We start from the raw sequence: 16,198 nt of genomic DNA, 5'->3' as shown, positions 1-16,198 counted from the left end.
ATTATTTTTTTTTGTTAAACATTAGGATTTTGGTATCTTTTGAATTTTTATCCACTAAGTGTTCAAACTGGTAAATTTATAGTATTTTTATGGTATATTTTTGTAAAGAAACAATAGAAGACATTGAAGAAACTTGAAAAATTGGAGAGTATCGCTCAGCATGTCATCCTCACTCAACATGCGTGCCTCGGTTGCTCAACACGCCACACTCACCTAGTGCGAAAAGCCACTTGGGAAGCCAGATGTCACGTGCATGTGCGCTTAGCACGTAGCCACTTTGTTAGACTATTGCTAAGTGTACTAAATTGTCACAAGTAGTAAAATTAAAACAGAAGTCTAAGTGTCGTATTCACATGAACTTTGTTTGTACTTAGGTAAATAAGTATGTAATTTTTTCAAGCAATAAATAAATTGGTTTAAAAGGTGGTGAAAAGAATAGTAAAACAAATTGGTGTAGAATTAAATTAAAATAAACAAGAAGGTAAAACAAAAAAATAGGGAATTAATTAATTAAAACAGAAAAAGGAGAAAATTCAATCTTATTATAGAAGTTAAATTCAGAAGATGAGAATGTTGGGAACTTAGTCTACCAAAGTTATTCTTTGATATAATATTAATTAATTTTCTATATTTATAATTATTTCAATTTGCACATGCATCTACTTATATACTCTAACTAAGATCCCTCGAGTGAAAAAATTTAATTTATCTATTTTCTCTCTCAAATCCTTTTGTAAAGATAAAACAGTAAATTACATTAAGAATAAATATGTATAATATGCTAAACAAAATCAACTTATTCCTAGTTATGACTTTATTTAGATACTCCTTCCCAATTCTATTAGAAAATAATGTTTTCCAACGCTACCCCTAAAACGTAACATGCAAATGGGTGATCAAGCCATAAACAATAATACTAAGCACAAGAAAGGATAATACAAAAGGTAATAATATTAAATAGATAGGAAGAGAATTATATCAAAAGTAGGGGTTTAGCCTCTCATTGTCATAAGAGGTCTTACAATTGTAAAAGGATTATGAATAGAAAAAGGAATAGATAATAAAGGGAATGGAGGGAAGAAATGACTCCTAATGATTGTTTTTCCTTCTTCTAACCTTTGTTTTCGATAAGGAATTGTATTCTCTTGAATTTTTTATATGTTTTTTTTTCCTTCTTCTCTCTCCTTCTTTTATAGGTGCAATTGTGCAAATTAGCTTGATTTTCACGCAACCTTTAGCGTGCTTAGCGAGTATGGTCATATTCGCGTTTAGCGCGTGTCTCGCACTAAGCGCGCCTTCACTTTCCAGAATTATCCTTTACTTTTTAGAATTATGCTGGTGCTAAGCGTGTGTTGCTTGCTAAGCCTATGCATCGCACGCTAAGCATCTGAGACGCGTTAAGCAAGCAACTTTAGATCTTCAATTTGCTTCTTGGGTTTTACTTTGTTTTTCTCCGCCAATTATTCACTAAGCATCATAAATTTATCAACTTAAAATATTTCCTGCACAAAAACTTAAATGATGTTAAAATTCGAATTATTAGCACAAAAAGGAAAAAACAAGAGAAAAAAATTATAAATTCTTATATAATTTAATCCCAAAATATATATATACATAGCAGTTTTGACACTTAATCCTCGCTTAACGCATAACCTCACTCAGCGCACAATCAATGTCGAAAAACATGATTGTGTTGCGTTTTAAGAGGGGGAAAAGGAGGGAACACATTCATTCAACATTCCACACAACACAAGAAGCTAAGACATGTCCATTGGAGAGAGACCCATCCATTTGGAGCTTTTCTTTCCTTTCCATTTCATTTTCCCCTATTCTCTTCCACTATCTTCACCCATTTTTGTATTTGTAAGTCTCTCATGACAATGAGAGACTAAGTCACCCATTGTTGGAAGCTTAGCAACCAAACATTATTGATGTAATGATTCTAACTATCTATTTAATGTTATTTCAATATTATTGTCTCTTTTCTATGCTTATTATCATGTTTGTGGTTTGATCACCCATGTTCATGTGATGTTATAGGTTTATGCATTGAAAATATTTATCTCTTAAGAATTAGAAAAGAACATCTAAATAATTCATCTCTAGGTATAGAATGGTGTTTTTGGTCTATTTTATACATCTTTGTTTATAATGCAACTTGTCTAATTTATCTCTTAAAGGATTAGATAGGTTAAGTTCTTTCATGTGAGGAATCATGGCTAGAGTATATAAGTAGATGTGGTTGATAATTGAAATAATATTAAATAGAGATAAATCATTAACATTACATCAAGAATAATTTTGGTAGATTAAGCCCCCAACATGTTCGTAATTCTGCATCGACCATCACTTCAGTGCTCCGAGTGTTTGTTTTTCTCGTCCTTATACATGCTAACTTCATAGTTTAATTTTATGTCAAATTTACATTTAATGTCACATATTGTAAATATTTGAATCAATTTATTAATTGCTTAAAAATTATATATACATAACTTTGAGTATAGTAGAAGTCTTTGTGGACTCAACACTCCATATTATCGTTTTAAAGTATTATTTGAATGAATTTGTATACTTACCAAAAAGTTAACAAATATATGAAAAAATAGTATAATAATATAAAAATTATAAATTATAAAATTAGTACTCTTGTAACGCACCAGATATTTGACTAGTTTGCAATATATAAAAGGGTCAAATAAAAAAGGAAAACTACATGTGAATTATTTGTTAACCAAAAAAAATGTTATACGAAGAACTTGTTTAAAAAAATGAAAATAAACTAAGGACGTATTTATTTTACATCCAAAACTAGTTCTCTCGTGTAAAGATTTCTTCATTGTAAAATTTATGAATGATATTAATTTAAACACATATTGATTAAATTCAATGATTCAAAATGAATTTCGTCAAAATCACCTATACTTTTGACTAAAAGGATACCAAATAAAAAAGTCGTGAGTTTTTACTTTTTAGTATCAAAATAGCAGTCTAAATCTGTATAGAGAAAATTCCAATCTAACAATCGTGTGTCTATCTACATTTTTTTATCCATCAATATTAGTTAATTTTAATTAATAGAAGAATCATATTCCTACATATTTGTTCATCACATTCGAAAGGGATATATAATCATTATCGCTTAAATCTATGTAGTTATATTTATACTAGCTATACTACAGTACTACTGGCTGTTAGCTACTTCTGGCACTTAAATTGTCTAATCCAATTTTCAACCGATCCATAAATAAATAATTGCATGGAAGCATGTTGCTTTCTCCTACTTAGAATATTCTCTTCTTTTTTCTTGGGGTCGACCAAATTGAACAGTTGTATAGTACAACGAAATGGGTTTTAATCAATATATGTGGCAAATACATTTTTCATTCAATGATTCTTCAAAACATCATTTTCATTTCAATCAATAAGTGGCAAATACATTTTCAATTATTAAACAGCCCATCATCTTAAATTTGTATAAACTTAGTATGAAATTACATTAGGATTTCATGGAAAGGGAACGAAGAATTTTAAATATATATATATATATATATATTTCTTATCTCCCTCCATCCCTCGTCCCTTTTCCCCCAAATGCATCTCTTTTTTTTTTTTTTTTTTGCCAAAAGTAACTAACTGAGTGCTGATATAGTATCCCTTTGTTTAAGTTTATTTTAATATGCTTGTCTAAACTAATTAGGATGCATTTGTTTCAGATTTGTTTTATTCCCAGGAGGTTGAAAAACTTTATTCTCATATTTATTACAACTTACAAGGTGATAAAATAATTATTCCCAGATATATAACATTTTTTAAAAATATTTGAAAATAATATTACCATGTTATATTATCAGAAGAAAATATTTTCAGGATTAAAAAAATAAACCGCCCATCTTCAATTGTCCCGAAATAATCATCATATAAACTAGGAGAAGAGCATCATATTACTAGGTAGGTCTTTACAACAGAACAACTCCATGTACAGTGGCAGAGATATTCTACGCGTAACCAGGCAACATAACATTAATTTTTCGGTTGCTAAAATTCCTTTTGAACGTATACAACTGCATGTTTGATAATTTATCGGTAAAAAAAGTCATAAACAAGGTATTCTTCACGGTTCAGATACAAAGTTTGCTTCTTGTTTGTTGTCCCAAGATTCTTTCTTCCATCAGCCTATATTTTTGGAGGGTCTGTGCCTCGGTGGAGTTAAGAGTATAATGTAAAGAACATAGCACTTATTCGGCGCTCGTATCTTCAACAGATTTCTTGTACTCAGGCTTCAGCTCGTAAGTTCCTTGATTGGCACCTCTTTTATTGTAAACACAAAGTTCGTTCAGAATCTCTTTCAAGAATTGCTGCGAAAGAAAAGGTCACAAGTTCATTCAGGATCTTTTTCAAAGAATTGCTGCAAAAGGAAAAGGGGGTGGAGTGTGAGGGGATGGCCGCCAGGCAGTGAGTGGAGTGTGTGCCAGGCAGGCAGTGTGTGGAGCGCGTGTGTGCACACATGCCATGGTGTGTGTGCACGTGTGCTACAACCACAAAATCAAGCTAAGAAGTCAAAGAAGACACACACCAAGATAAACCCAAGATAGTAAAGAGAGGAGTGTTAACAACTCACTCTTAACACTTTTAGCACACATTACACTATTGATTAAAATATTAAAAACTATTATGAGAGAAACTCCTTAAATAAGTGAGACTTGTGAAAATGTGATTTTCAATTAATTTCAAATCATAATTTGTGTTCAAAAGAGTGTGCTGCTAGCATTTTCTCTAGACTCTAGTTAAAAAGACCACCAACAAAAAAAAAAAACAGAGCAGAAAAGCATACTGCAGGTTGATCTGTCTCTTGAACGAGCTGTTTCAAGGCCCAATTAGGCTGTCTTTCAAATAGCTTGAACATTATATCCTCCAGCTCTCCCCTATCTCTTCTCGTTCTCTTTGTATCAGATTGCTTGACCGGCTGTGTCTTCTTCTTGTCCTGTAAAGGGGGTGGGGGGACTTCACAGAATTATTCCATGTATATACACATTTGAGAGCCCAAACTTTCTCCTTGGAACAAATATTATTCATCTTACACCAATGAAATTTCATTGAGATTTAATATTTATGATGGTATCATCACATAGATATTGCTTATGACTGGCGCTATTATATCATAAATTCATAATTGTTTTTAGAGTCATAATGCTTGTATGTTCTTATTATTAACATTAAACTTCCACACTGGCCAAAAATCTCATACAAGTAAAAGCAACAGATAGAGAGTCAATTACAAGCATGTTAGCAACATGTCCAACAGATACGAGATTGTATACATTATGTACCTTGGAATTGGATGAAACTAGACCAATCATTCCAGGCATTGGCCTCATTAGAACTCCCCGATCATTATCGATAACCTTCCAATTGAATCAAGGGAACCAAATAATCAATTATTTATCATAGACAGAAAGCAAGAAACATTAAGGGATAATTAAATAATAAACATACCTGTATTTGTCGATTTTTAATCATAGATTTGTTTGTCCTCTCTCGGCACAATTTACCATACTCTTCAATGTTTTCACCGTGGGGCTTCATATCAAACTTATGTTCTACTTTCCCTTCCATTGCAACCTTGCCACCTAAAATAAATATAAAAGCTGTTACCCAACTCAAGGTAGCTAAGCTTCAACGTGACAACCAGGGAAAAAACTCTGTATATACATGTGAAATATAACATTGGTGTTTATTAATGCTAATTAAAACTAAATAATGGTTGTATTGCTTAAACTCAAGCACCTTCCATCTTGGATTTACTTGTCTTCCCAGCATCCCATCTCAACATAAACATCATATTTACAACAGAAAATAATTTTTCAAAATCAATATAGGAGGTTTCATATGCTGTTCTGCCAATAAGGATGGCACGGAATATGGGTATGGGAAAAATAATCCCCATCCCCATATGGGAAGATATCTTTATCCTCGTCTCAGTCCCCAACCCGTGGCTTTCTCCTATTACTAGATCTACATGGTACCCAAATTTAGTACCAGTACACATCCCCATTTACTCATTTGGATTTAAATAGGGCGAGTTTTCTTATTTACAATGGGGTTACCTGATTCATGTTACCCCTATCCATTAAATTTGAGCTCCTTTACTTGAAAGTGGCTTAATTTCTTGATTTAATCGTAATACTCAATCTGGGATCGTGGGGCAGAGCCCTATCTATTAAATTTAAGTACTTTTATTTGACAGTGGGGCATGATTTATTGATTTAATCATAACAGAAAATCTTGAATACTGGATCAGAACAGCCTATCTTTTAACATTCTAGGGACTTGTCGTTTTTAAGTAGCACTATTTGCCACTATTGAGTATTAATTATGATTTTAATTTCCCTTGGAAAATGAAATTGACACACGTCCCTTTAAACTGTTGTAACTCTATTTTAAAATTTCAAACTCTGAAACTCTCATTAAATCTAACTGCACACATCCTCATTTTAGTTTCAAACAGTTTCTATCTGTTAATCCAGGCTTACCCTAAATTCTATCTACACTTAAAAAGACAAACCTACACAAAACAAGGGATACTCACTAGTTTATATAAAAACCCTTTTGGCATGGAAAATTAAAATAATTTTCAACAAAAAACTCTGATATGCTTGAGTAGATGGAGACAGTTAGGGGAATAACAGAACAGAACATGACAGGTGGCGTTTGATGAGTAGAGAGAGATAGGAAATCATTTCTATATATTGGAGAGGTGGGTCAATGGGAGGTAGGCAAGAATTGGGTAGTAGTGTTGGGAATGCTTTGGCCTTGGTGAGAATCATTTCTTAATAGGAAGAGCAGTCTTGGTATTTTCCTTTTACATTAATTCTATTTAAAATTAATATTATCGTTCTATTCAGAGTTTCATTTTGTTAGGAACTAAAAGGTAAATTAGTGTGAAATGATGTATTATTCACCGAGTATGATTGATTACAAGAGGATCCTCCTATCATCCCTAGATCAAAGCTCCTTCAGAGGTGACTAATAGTCTAATACCTAATAGCTGAATGATAAAAACAGAATTGTAATCAATCCCTCTCCCTCATGATGCCATCCTCCTATATTCCCTCATCCCCCATAACTAACTCTGTCCCACTACCTTGAGCATTCTCTCTTTAACGCCTGCTAGAATATACTGTCCATATTTTAGACACCCTGTTAAGAGTATCAATTGGACCCATAGTATCAATTTGGGCCCATGTCTTCCTTGGGCCTAACACATTTATGGTTTACTGATTTCGATGATAAACTATGTGGTTAAAAGTATAAATTAAAAGATTAAATAGACATTATATTATCTACAAGAGACTATATATATAATATGGATACTTGCTCCAATAGTGGATAATTTTGAAATTGCTATTAACAAATGAAAAATTACAACTGACACAAACCTTAGATTACGATTCTCACCTTGGCTAGTCTCAGAGAAGACACACATAGGAACGAAGTCTTTAAACATGTTCAATGAATAAGTTTTGGACATATTCACAGCTTCTGTGCCTGCCATCTCCATTGTAAACTGGCATAATTATGAATGAGCTATAAATCAATGACTATCTTACATCAGCACAATCAACAAATATTAATCAGAAGCACTTATCTATATTGTTGACAATTCTAGAAGCTGATTTTCACTCCTCTTGCACAGTCAATAAATTCATATGGGAAAATAGTACAAAATGCATATAATAAGCAATCATTAAAATACAGAATTTATTTGCTTTAAAATCATATACCATAAAATGAATGGATTGTAGAAGCAAATATGATATGAAGTTTTGATGATGCCAAAGATAAACGCTTCTCACGTTTGATCCAAGTAAAAAATCCAGACATTCAAGATAATTGATGAACTTAGTTCCTAGAATACAAGGAAGAGTTTCTTAATTGATGATGCACACATTTGGCCAAAGGATATTTTTCAAAAAAGTTTTGAGATTTCATAAATATGATATTTACTCGTTGGTAATCGACTACCAATGGCCAAAATAATTTCTGAAATGCTTTTACAAAATTTGAATTTAAATTTTGAGCCTGTAATTAATTACACAAGGCTTGTAATCGATTACCAGAAGTTTTAAACGTTCTGTAACTGCATTTAGAAATTTAAATTTAAATTTTAAAGCCTGTATCCGTCATGGCGGTGAGAAGAAGAAGAAATAAGAGATGGAGGGAAGGTAAGGTAAGGGAAGTGATTTGAGAGAGATAAGGTAAGAGAAGAGATTTGAGAGAGACAGCGAGCAAAAAGGTTCATCGGGGTTTGAAAAGTTCAGCCCATGTCACGTATTGGACATTTTCCATCTCAAGAATGATTGGGACATGATTCTTGATGTTGGAGACAGTAAGAGCAGTGTGAAAGATAGAGTTTGAGTGAGACATGGTGATGGAAAAGAAAAAGAAAGGGACTGAACGGCGCTAGGGCCTGTGTGCGAAAGCCAAAGGAAGGCGCTAGGACTCTAACACCATCTCAGAATGAATAATGTGAGAGGCCTAACTCAATCTCAAAAACTAGCTCAAGGGGTGAGGGTTGCCCCTCACTTATATATTGATTACAGCTTGTGTGTTCGATTACCAGACATGAAAATTCAAATTTCAAATTTGAAGAAACTAACTGTGTAATTGACTTTTAATCGATTACTATCGATTACTAGTAAGGAATTTTCGAAAATAACTCCCAAGAGTCACAACTGTTCAAGAAGTTTTTAAATGGTCATCAAAGGTCTATAAATAAGTGACTTGGGACACGAAATTTCTCAAAGTTTTTTCGAACAAATTGTCTTATCCTCTGAATACCAAATTGTCTTATAACTCTCAAAAAGAATTCCTTGGCCAAAACACTTGCAAAATTCAATAAGGAATCTTGAGTAATCTTCAATTGTAATATATTTCTCTTAAAGAAAAAATTCTTCTTCTTCTCATTCAAAGAAATTGATTAAGGGATCGAGGATCTCTTAAGTTGAAAGGATTTCTGAACGCAAGGAAAGGATTGTCCCTGTGTGGTTCAGACTTTGTAAAAGACATTTTACAAGATAATGAAAATCTCAAGTGGGTTGTTTGGGTACTGGACGTATTCTCTCTTCCCTTAAACTTTTGTTGTTTATTATTGTTTATATTTTGCTTTAAAGAAGTTTGTTTTTGAATTGTTCTTAGAGTAATTCATAATAAGGGCTGCATTCTTAATCAAAAAGAGAGTTAAATTTTGACTCGGGGATAACTTGTGTATCTTAGTTCAATCCTCCTTCATAAGATAACCGAGGTCACTTGTCTAACATGGATTTGCAAATCATATACCATAAAATAGATAAATTAATAAGGACAAAATTGTCTAATCTTATTAAAATCAAAGTAAATCTACTCAAATTTGCAAATTTCTAAATCCACGTCATATTTTTGCCAGATCGTCCAGTATCGTCGTTGAAGATCGATGCTTGGTGAGCACGGTGCTTTTCTGCTAGTTGTTGTTCGGCTTTTCGCAGGTCAGGTTTGCGACCCAGTTTAATAACCCGCGGCCCAAAAATAACCCAGCATCGATCTTCAATGGCACCGCGCCCCCTTTCCCTTAACTGCACCCCCTTTTCCCCCAAATTGAAAATTCACCACGCTCAAAAAAACCCTAAAACGAAAATTTCACTCACCCTTTTACCGCCCCAGTAATTTTGGGATTCTGTCTCTCAATCAACAAAATACTTCCCACGATCCTTTCATTCTCCTCTGTTGTCTTTCACAAAACGTTACACTCTCCCCAATTCCCTCTTTTCTCACTCCCTCTCATCTCTTTCAACACTCATCTGTTTCCACTCATTTTTCAGTTTCAGCACATCTTTTTTTGCTTAACATTTTGTTTTGCTTATGATGTTGAATTAAAGCTTAATTATGTCTTCAAGTGTCATATTCTGATTTACGTTAGTTTATATATGCACATATATATGATTATATGTGCATATATATGAATTTCATTAATTTTGTAGGATCTTACAACCCGTGTTACAATCCCCCGATTTACGATCCATACTCCCCTTCCCGATCTTGAATAAAATCTCAATTTGGACTACCTGTTATCGATGCTAACCTCACCGCCATGTATTATCTATCCAAGCGCTGTCTCTCTATGCGTACATCATTTTCCAGGAATCAGTACGCAACTGAACAACAAACTAAGAGGAACAAACAAACCACTTCGCAGTTCAAAGGGAAACTGAACTTGAGTAGCATTCAAGGTTTTAAGAAAACATTCGCAACCAATAAATGTTAACGAGCGATTAGGTATCCGACTTAGATACGAAATCGAATATTAATTAGGAAATGAATTTAGGGCTAAAAATGGATTTTGAATAGATAAGATGGAGAACCTGGACAGCAGAGGGATCGTCTTCTTCAGGGTGGAGAGGATCAAGGGAGAGCACAACCTTGGCGAGAGGTTGAGAAGGAGGATGGGTCTGCCATGACTTAGCCACCACCAAAGGGCACTTCATCAGCCACACAGATCTCTCTGCTTTTGTAGTCTCCAAGTTAGAGCTGATACTCCCACTGTAACCATTCTCCTCATCCATCTTTCTCTGTTTCTGCACTAACAAAAACCACTCTCGTGTCTAAGTCAATTATATTTGACCTCCACCTCTTCAGTAATATAACCTATTCTTGGGCCGAATGACATTTATCTTTACTGGCAGAAATATAGGTGCGGTGTTGCATTTCTATTATATTATATTGTATAAAGTTATTTTATTGCTGGAAAATAATTCTTATATTTATTTTAAAAAAATACATTTTAAATTTTTCAGAATAAAAATAAAATTAAAGGAAATAGTGGGATAGTTTGGGATTTTAAAAACAAAAAGAAATAATAATATTTAAGTAATATGGATTTATTTAAGAAAAAGTTAAGAAAATAGTGAGATAGTATGAAATCTGAAATTGTTTTTTTCTAAATAATAATAGTTAGTCTACGATGGTGATGCTTAAAAGGGTTAAAAAAATTCATTTCATGCAATGTTGTCATTAATAAATATGAATATCATATAGAGACAAATCTAAGAGTACAAAAATAGTGAATCACTGCAAAAAAAAGTTTATATTTTAGAAAAATAATTCTTTTAAACAAAATATATAATTTTAAAAACTTTTTAAATGCAACTTTTAAATCAAGTGTCAAAGCTATCTTTTAAAAAAAATAAAAAATAAAATTGATTTCAGTTTTAGATATTATTTATTAATATAATTCTATAAATGAAACAGTAAAGAGTGGTTAGTAGGTGGTTACAATATTAAGTGAATTTAGTTTTAGTTGAAGGAATAAAATAATAAAATAAATATGTAAATCAAAATTTGTTCAAAATTTTGCATTCCTCATTTGTACATGACTTGCTTTATTTTTTTATTTAATTATGAGAAAGTTGTTTAGTGTGTTTTTCAACCATAAAATGATTTAAAAGAAGAGAGAAAAAACGATTATAAAAGTGATATCCTCTTTATTTATTGTTATAAATATTAACATTTAACATTACAACTTAATGGCATGACTAATATGTTGGACTTTTTGTACATCCATGCATCTATTTTTCAATTTGGTTATCTATTTTTTCCCATATATGGATCAGTTATACTAAAGAACATAATTGGATTGAGCTAATCTCTTTCAAAAACACTCAGGTTCACCAAACCGTTTTTACAAAGTGGTTCGATTCAATTTTTTTTTCCAAAATAATTAGTTTTTTTTTCAAAGGAATTCGGTTGGATTTCAGATCAATTTTGTTTTTTTTTTCACACTCCTGGTTGTATACATAACCCTCCATCCATCATATCCTTATCGTGTGTGGGGTGTCGTCCTAAGAGCATCTTTGATTTTAGATCTTGAGCTCAAGATTTGGTCATTCAAATAAAGGAATCGGATAGATCTTCAAATAAAGGAATTGGATAGATCTACAGCATGAAGAATGGATTTTTGTACTAGAACTTTGAAGATCTACACATTATTAAAAAAAAAAAAAAGATTACTCTCTCTCCCTAACAGCAAAACGCGGAACCAACAGAAGGAGAAGAAACCAAAAAAACAAAATAGAAGGAGAACAAATAAAAAAACAATGAGAAGGAGATGAAGAAGAAGCAAGCAAAATAAACAAACAAAAAATAGAGATGCTGGCTGGGGGTGGGGGGTTGTGACAGAGTTCCAAAAGGGAGAAGAGGGGCTCGCGGCGAAAGGAAAAGGAGAAGCGGGTGGGTCGCCACAGAGGAAGAAGAAGAAAGAGGAAAGTAAAAGAAGAAGAAGCTATGAGATGAGGAGAAAGGGAGGAGAAAATAAAACAAAAGTCAACTAAGAAAGAAAAAAGGAAAGCTTACAAGTGAAAGAAAAGAGAAAGGAGAAAAAAGGAAAGTATTTAATTTAATTATTCAATTATATTTATTAAATATTTAAAAGTAAGATCAATATAAAACATATTAAGAATTATCTAAAATTTTAAAATAAGATATATCATTAAAAAAATAATAAAAATCTTAAGAAATCTTTAATTTTACACGGTACTATAAAATCTATTAAAAAAAAATCTAATATCTCAATTTAAGATGTACTCCCCAAGATCCTCTAAATCCAAACTCTTAGTCTTGTCAAATCGCCCTAATTGCAGTCTCGGACGCAATGAAAAAAAATAGTATTAAATTAAACAACATTAGCAAGCATGAATTTCTTCGTAGAAAATTCAATCTTTGCTTTGCCTTGAAGAAATGTTGGAGAATATGAACGGCATGAAACCACAAAGATAGTTAGCAAAAATGATATGAGAGGTGATATACCTTATTTCAAATAGATTTGAAAACAATAACAATTATATAATTAAATAAAATAGAAACTTTTTTTATTTTTTTTTATCTTTTTGTTTATTTAAGTATTTTTTTATATTTTCTTCGTTAATATATACAATTAATATTATTACAAATTTAATTTAACATGCTTAATTATTTTCAAATATTTAGATTTTAGACTGTGTTAATATAAATAACAGAAATAATATACCAAAAACAATTATACTTTATCACGTGAGATCTCCTTCTCTTATGGTTGGTTTGGTAGGAAAAATAATGAAAGAAAAAAAAAAGAAGAAAACATGACTAACAAAATGGAAAAAAATATATATATTTATAAATATAAAAATTTAATTTCTTTTTTCCTGTCATTTTTTTTTCTGATTCAAAATTTAATTTGTTTACTTCTCTTTTTCCTATCGTCTTTCCATCCAACCAAAGATTCCATTAGAGTTATGTTTTAGTCCTAAGTCCTAACTCTAACCCTATGTATGTTGGGAGAAGTTGTGAGGAGAAGAGAAGGGTACAAAAGTTTCGAACATCGATGCATTTGGGTGGTTTGGGTGCGGCGAAATAAGCGTAAAATATTCAAAATTTTCGATGGGTCCCATGCCACAGTAAATCAACTCTCAGATTGTGAGAAATGGACAAAATTTTACACTGCTCATACAGATTTCCCGTCTTACCCCTTCACCCGCGTGAGACTCGTGCGCGTCGACTCTCCTATGCTACCGCAGTTACCGCTTCCACCATGGCCACCATCACTGCGATATCCACTTTCTCCAGTGCTTCGTCCTCCGCCATCATCGCTGCGTCAGCTTCCCTGGACTCTACCGTCTTCGGGGTGACCGATCTCAACAACCCTAGCGCGTCCATCTCAACGGTCTCTTGGTCAACAAGACTATTGAAGAGATCCTCACCCTACCACTCATCCTATGCCTCTTTTATTTCACAAACCCTATTTTCACTCTTCACGGCGCAGGGAAGGGTGCTTCATGTAGCTATTTTTTTATTGGGCTTTTTCATCGTGTCTTTATTTCATGTGATTTTATTGTATCTTTATATATTGTATTGAGTTTGTTGTAAAAAGTATTTTTATCTTCTTTTTTTTTTCTCACATAACTACTTTCTCCCCTTTATATCTTCGACCTTTATCAAACAAAAACTTACTTTGAACCAAACAAACACATTTATTATGTGGTTCATCTTATCTTATAAATATGAGAAAAGGTTGATAATAATATACGTGACATCTTAGATTTAAATCACAGTATTATTATTTAAAAACAAATCTTGTCCAGTAGGTTTGAAGAATCTTTTCCTAACCCCAATAATAGAGAATCACGTGTCCATATTTCATTGGTTACATCCGTTTACAATCTTCTGGGAAGCGTGCATTAAATTTTCCGAGAGGCCAAAATATCCATTGCACCTTTCTCTTTCTCCGATGGCTAATCCCTCACTCTTGTTCTTCAGTCTCCTCCTATTATCCGCCACCGTAGCCGCCGCCGAACGGATCGACGATGAAGACGACCTTCTGATCCGTCAAGTGGTGCCGGATGCGGAGGACCACCACCTGCTCAACGCGGAGCACCACTTCTCCGCCTTCAAGACAAAGTTCGGCAAGACCTACGCCACGCAGGAGGAGCACGACCACCGCTTCCGTATCTTCAAGAACAACTTGCTCCGCGCCAAGTCACACCAGAAATTGGATCCCTCCGCCGTCCACGGCGTCACCAGGTTCTCCGATCTCACTCCGGCGGAGTTTCGCCGCCAGTTCCTCGGCCTGAAGCCGCTCCGCCTTCCCTCTGACGCTCAGAAGGCTCCGATCCTACCGACCAACGACCTCCCTACCGATTTCGATTGGCGCGAACATGGAGCCGTTACTGGAGTAAAAAATCAGGGTTCGTGCGGATCGTGTTGGTCCTTTAGCGCCGTTGGAGCGTTGGAAGGTGCTCATTTTCTTTCTACAGGTGAGCTCGTGAGCCTTAGCGAGCAACAACTTGTGGATTGCGATCATGAGGTTAGTCTTTACACTCTTCACGCGCACTCTTTTTACCAATTTGCCCTTTATACCCTTGCAAACCTATCGTATATATGTATATTAAATCACATGATATGATAAATTGAAACATGACGTATAGTTGTATACCAATTAGTGGACTCTTTTTTGAGAGTTTGAACACAAGTAAAACATATGTAGGGAGATATAATAAAATTTTCCGGCTTCGTGGTCTGGTTTGGAATTTTTTGAAAAAACATTGTGAATTAATGTGCGTACAAATTTCTTAGTGTGATCCGGAAGAGCGTGGAGCATGTGACTCGGGTTGTAACGGTGGGTTGATGACCACTGCATTTGAGTACACACTCCAGGCTGGTGGACTAATGCGAGAAAAGGATTATCCTTACACTGGAAGAGACCGTGGTCCCTGCAAATTTGACAAGAGCAAAGTTGCTGCTTCCGTAGCTAACTTCAGTGTGGTTTCCCTTGATGAAGAACAAATTGCAGCAAATTTGGTCCAGAATGGTCCTCTTGCAGGTAACTTTCTTTTTCTTGGCTCCCTATATCCCCTTCCCGGCTTCCCTCAAAGGAATTGTTAAAATATCCACAGGATTCATTCAATTCTCTGATTGTCCCCACCCCCAAGAATGAGAGGGTAATTTATTTTAAAGATATATTGATATATTGATTCTCTGATTACAGAAACACCTGACTTTTGCTTTGCATGGTACAGTTGGTATCAATGCAGTTTTTATGCAGACATATATTGGTGGCGTCTCATGCCCATATATCTGCGGCAAGCATTTGGATCACGGGGTTCTTTTGGTGGGGTATGGTTCTGGTGCTTATGCTCCAATTCGTTTTAAGGAAAAGCCTTACTGGATCATAAAGAATTCATGGGGGGAGAGCTGGGGAGAAGAGGGATATTACAAGATCTGCAGAGGTCGCAATGTATGTGGGGTGGACTCGATGGTCTCAACTGTCGCTGCTATACATGTTTCTAACAATTAAATATAAGGATGGATGCCTAAACGTGGTAGGGGCACCAGTATAGTATGTATGTAAATAATTTGCACGATGTAATGTTATGAAGGAGGAAACTGCTAAGCACATGTTTATGCTTTTATTCTGTAATTCTCTATGCTAGCTAGTCTAGCCACAAATCATTACCCACTGTTATAGTTATTGCAAGTAACCTGAATGAAATTAATTTGAGTTCTCACAGTTAACATTGCCCATTCCTTCTACTACACGGCCATTGCAAGAAAAATCTGCCAAGAGAACAGGTAAAGAATAGAGGAATCTCCAGAGAGCAGACAACTGAATGTCTCATGATTTCAGGAAAAAATTGTT

The 16,198-nt window shown here is 33.9% G+C and overlaps 2 protein-coding genes across 2 annotated transcripts; one reads left to right on the top strand and one right to left on the bottom strand.

Moving 5' to 3' along the window:
• Positions 1–3,918: 3,918 nt before the first annotated feature.
• On the bottom strand, positions 3,919–10,685 carry LOC100784080 (transcription initiation factor IIF subunit beta). Its single transcript, XM_003527808.4, has 6 exons — positions 10,395–10,685; positions 7,456–7,564; positions 5,494–5,627; positions 5,328–5,402; positions 4,832–4,981; positions 3,919–4,355 (listed from the first exon to the last, which is right to left on the bottom strand). Exons 1-6 carry the CDS (start codon positions 10,593–10,595, stop codon positions 4,236–4,238), a joined length of 789 nt encoding a protein of 262 aa, XP_003527856.1. The 5' UTR covers positions 10,596–10,685; the 3' UTR covers positions 3,919–4,235.
• A 3,519-nt stretch (positions 10,686–14,204) lies between these two features.
• On the top strand, positions 14,205–16,069 carry LOC100778716 (cysteine proteinase 15A-like). The gene is made up of 3 exons (NM_001254521.2): positions 14,205–14,866; positions 15,136–15,382; positions 15,579–16,069. Exons 1-3 carry the CDS (start codon positions 14,291–14,293, stop codon positions 15,854–15,856), a joined length of 1,101 nt encoding a protein of 366 aa, NP_001241450.1. The 5' UTR covers positions 14,205–14,290; the 3' UTR covers positions 15,857–16,069.
• The last annotated feature ends 129 nt before the right edge of the window (positions 16,070–16,198 follow it).

This window comes from Glycine max, chromosome 6 (assembly GCF_000004515.6).
Source record: "Glycine max cultivar Williams 82 chromosome 6, Glycine_max_v4.0, whole genome shotgun sequence".
Lineage (NCBI taxonomy): Eukaryota > Viridiplantae > Streptophyta > Magnoliopsida > Fabales > Fabaceae > Glycine > Glycine max.
This window is presented reverse-complemented; position numbering and strand designations above follow the sequence as displayed.

What these genes read in the sequence shown, in the direction of transcription:
- LOC100784080 (XM_003527808.4), bottom strand. Translation starts at nt 10,595, where the DNA reads ATGGATGAGGAGAATGGTTACAGTGGGAGTATCAGCTCTAACTTGGAG. An exon ending in ACGATCCCTCTGCTGTCCAG is followed by an intron (nt 7,565 to 10,394) that starts GTTCTCCATCTT and finishes TAATTATGCCAG; the next exon opens with TTTACAATGGAGATGGCAGG. An exon ending in TAGTTTCATCCAATTCCAAG is followed by an intron (nt 4,982 to 5,327) that starts GTACATAATGTA and finishes CCCCCTTTACAG; the next exon opens with GACAAGAAGAAGACACAGCC.
- LOC100778716 (NM_001254521.2), top strand. Translation starts at nt 14,291, where the DNA reads ATGGCTAATCCCTCACTCTTGTTCTTCAGTCTCCTCCTATTATCCGCC. An exon ending in TTGTGGATTGCGATCATGAG is followed by an intron (nt 14,867 to 15,135) that starts GTTAGTCTTTAC and finishes CAAATTTCTTAG; the next exon opens with TGTGATCCGGAAGAGCGTGG. An exon ending in CCAGAATGGTCCTCTTGCAG is followed by an intron (nt 15,383 to 15,578) that starts GTAACTTTCTTT and finishes TGCATGGTACAG; the next exon opens with TTGGTATCAATGCAGTTTTT.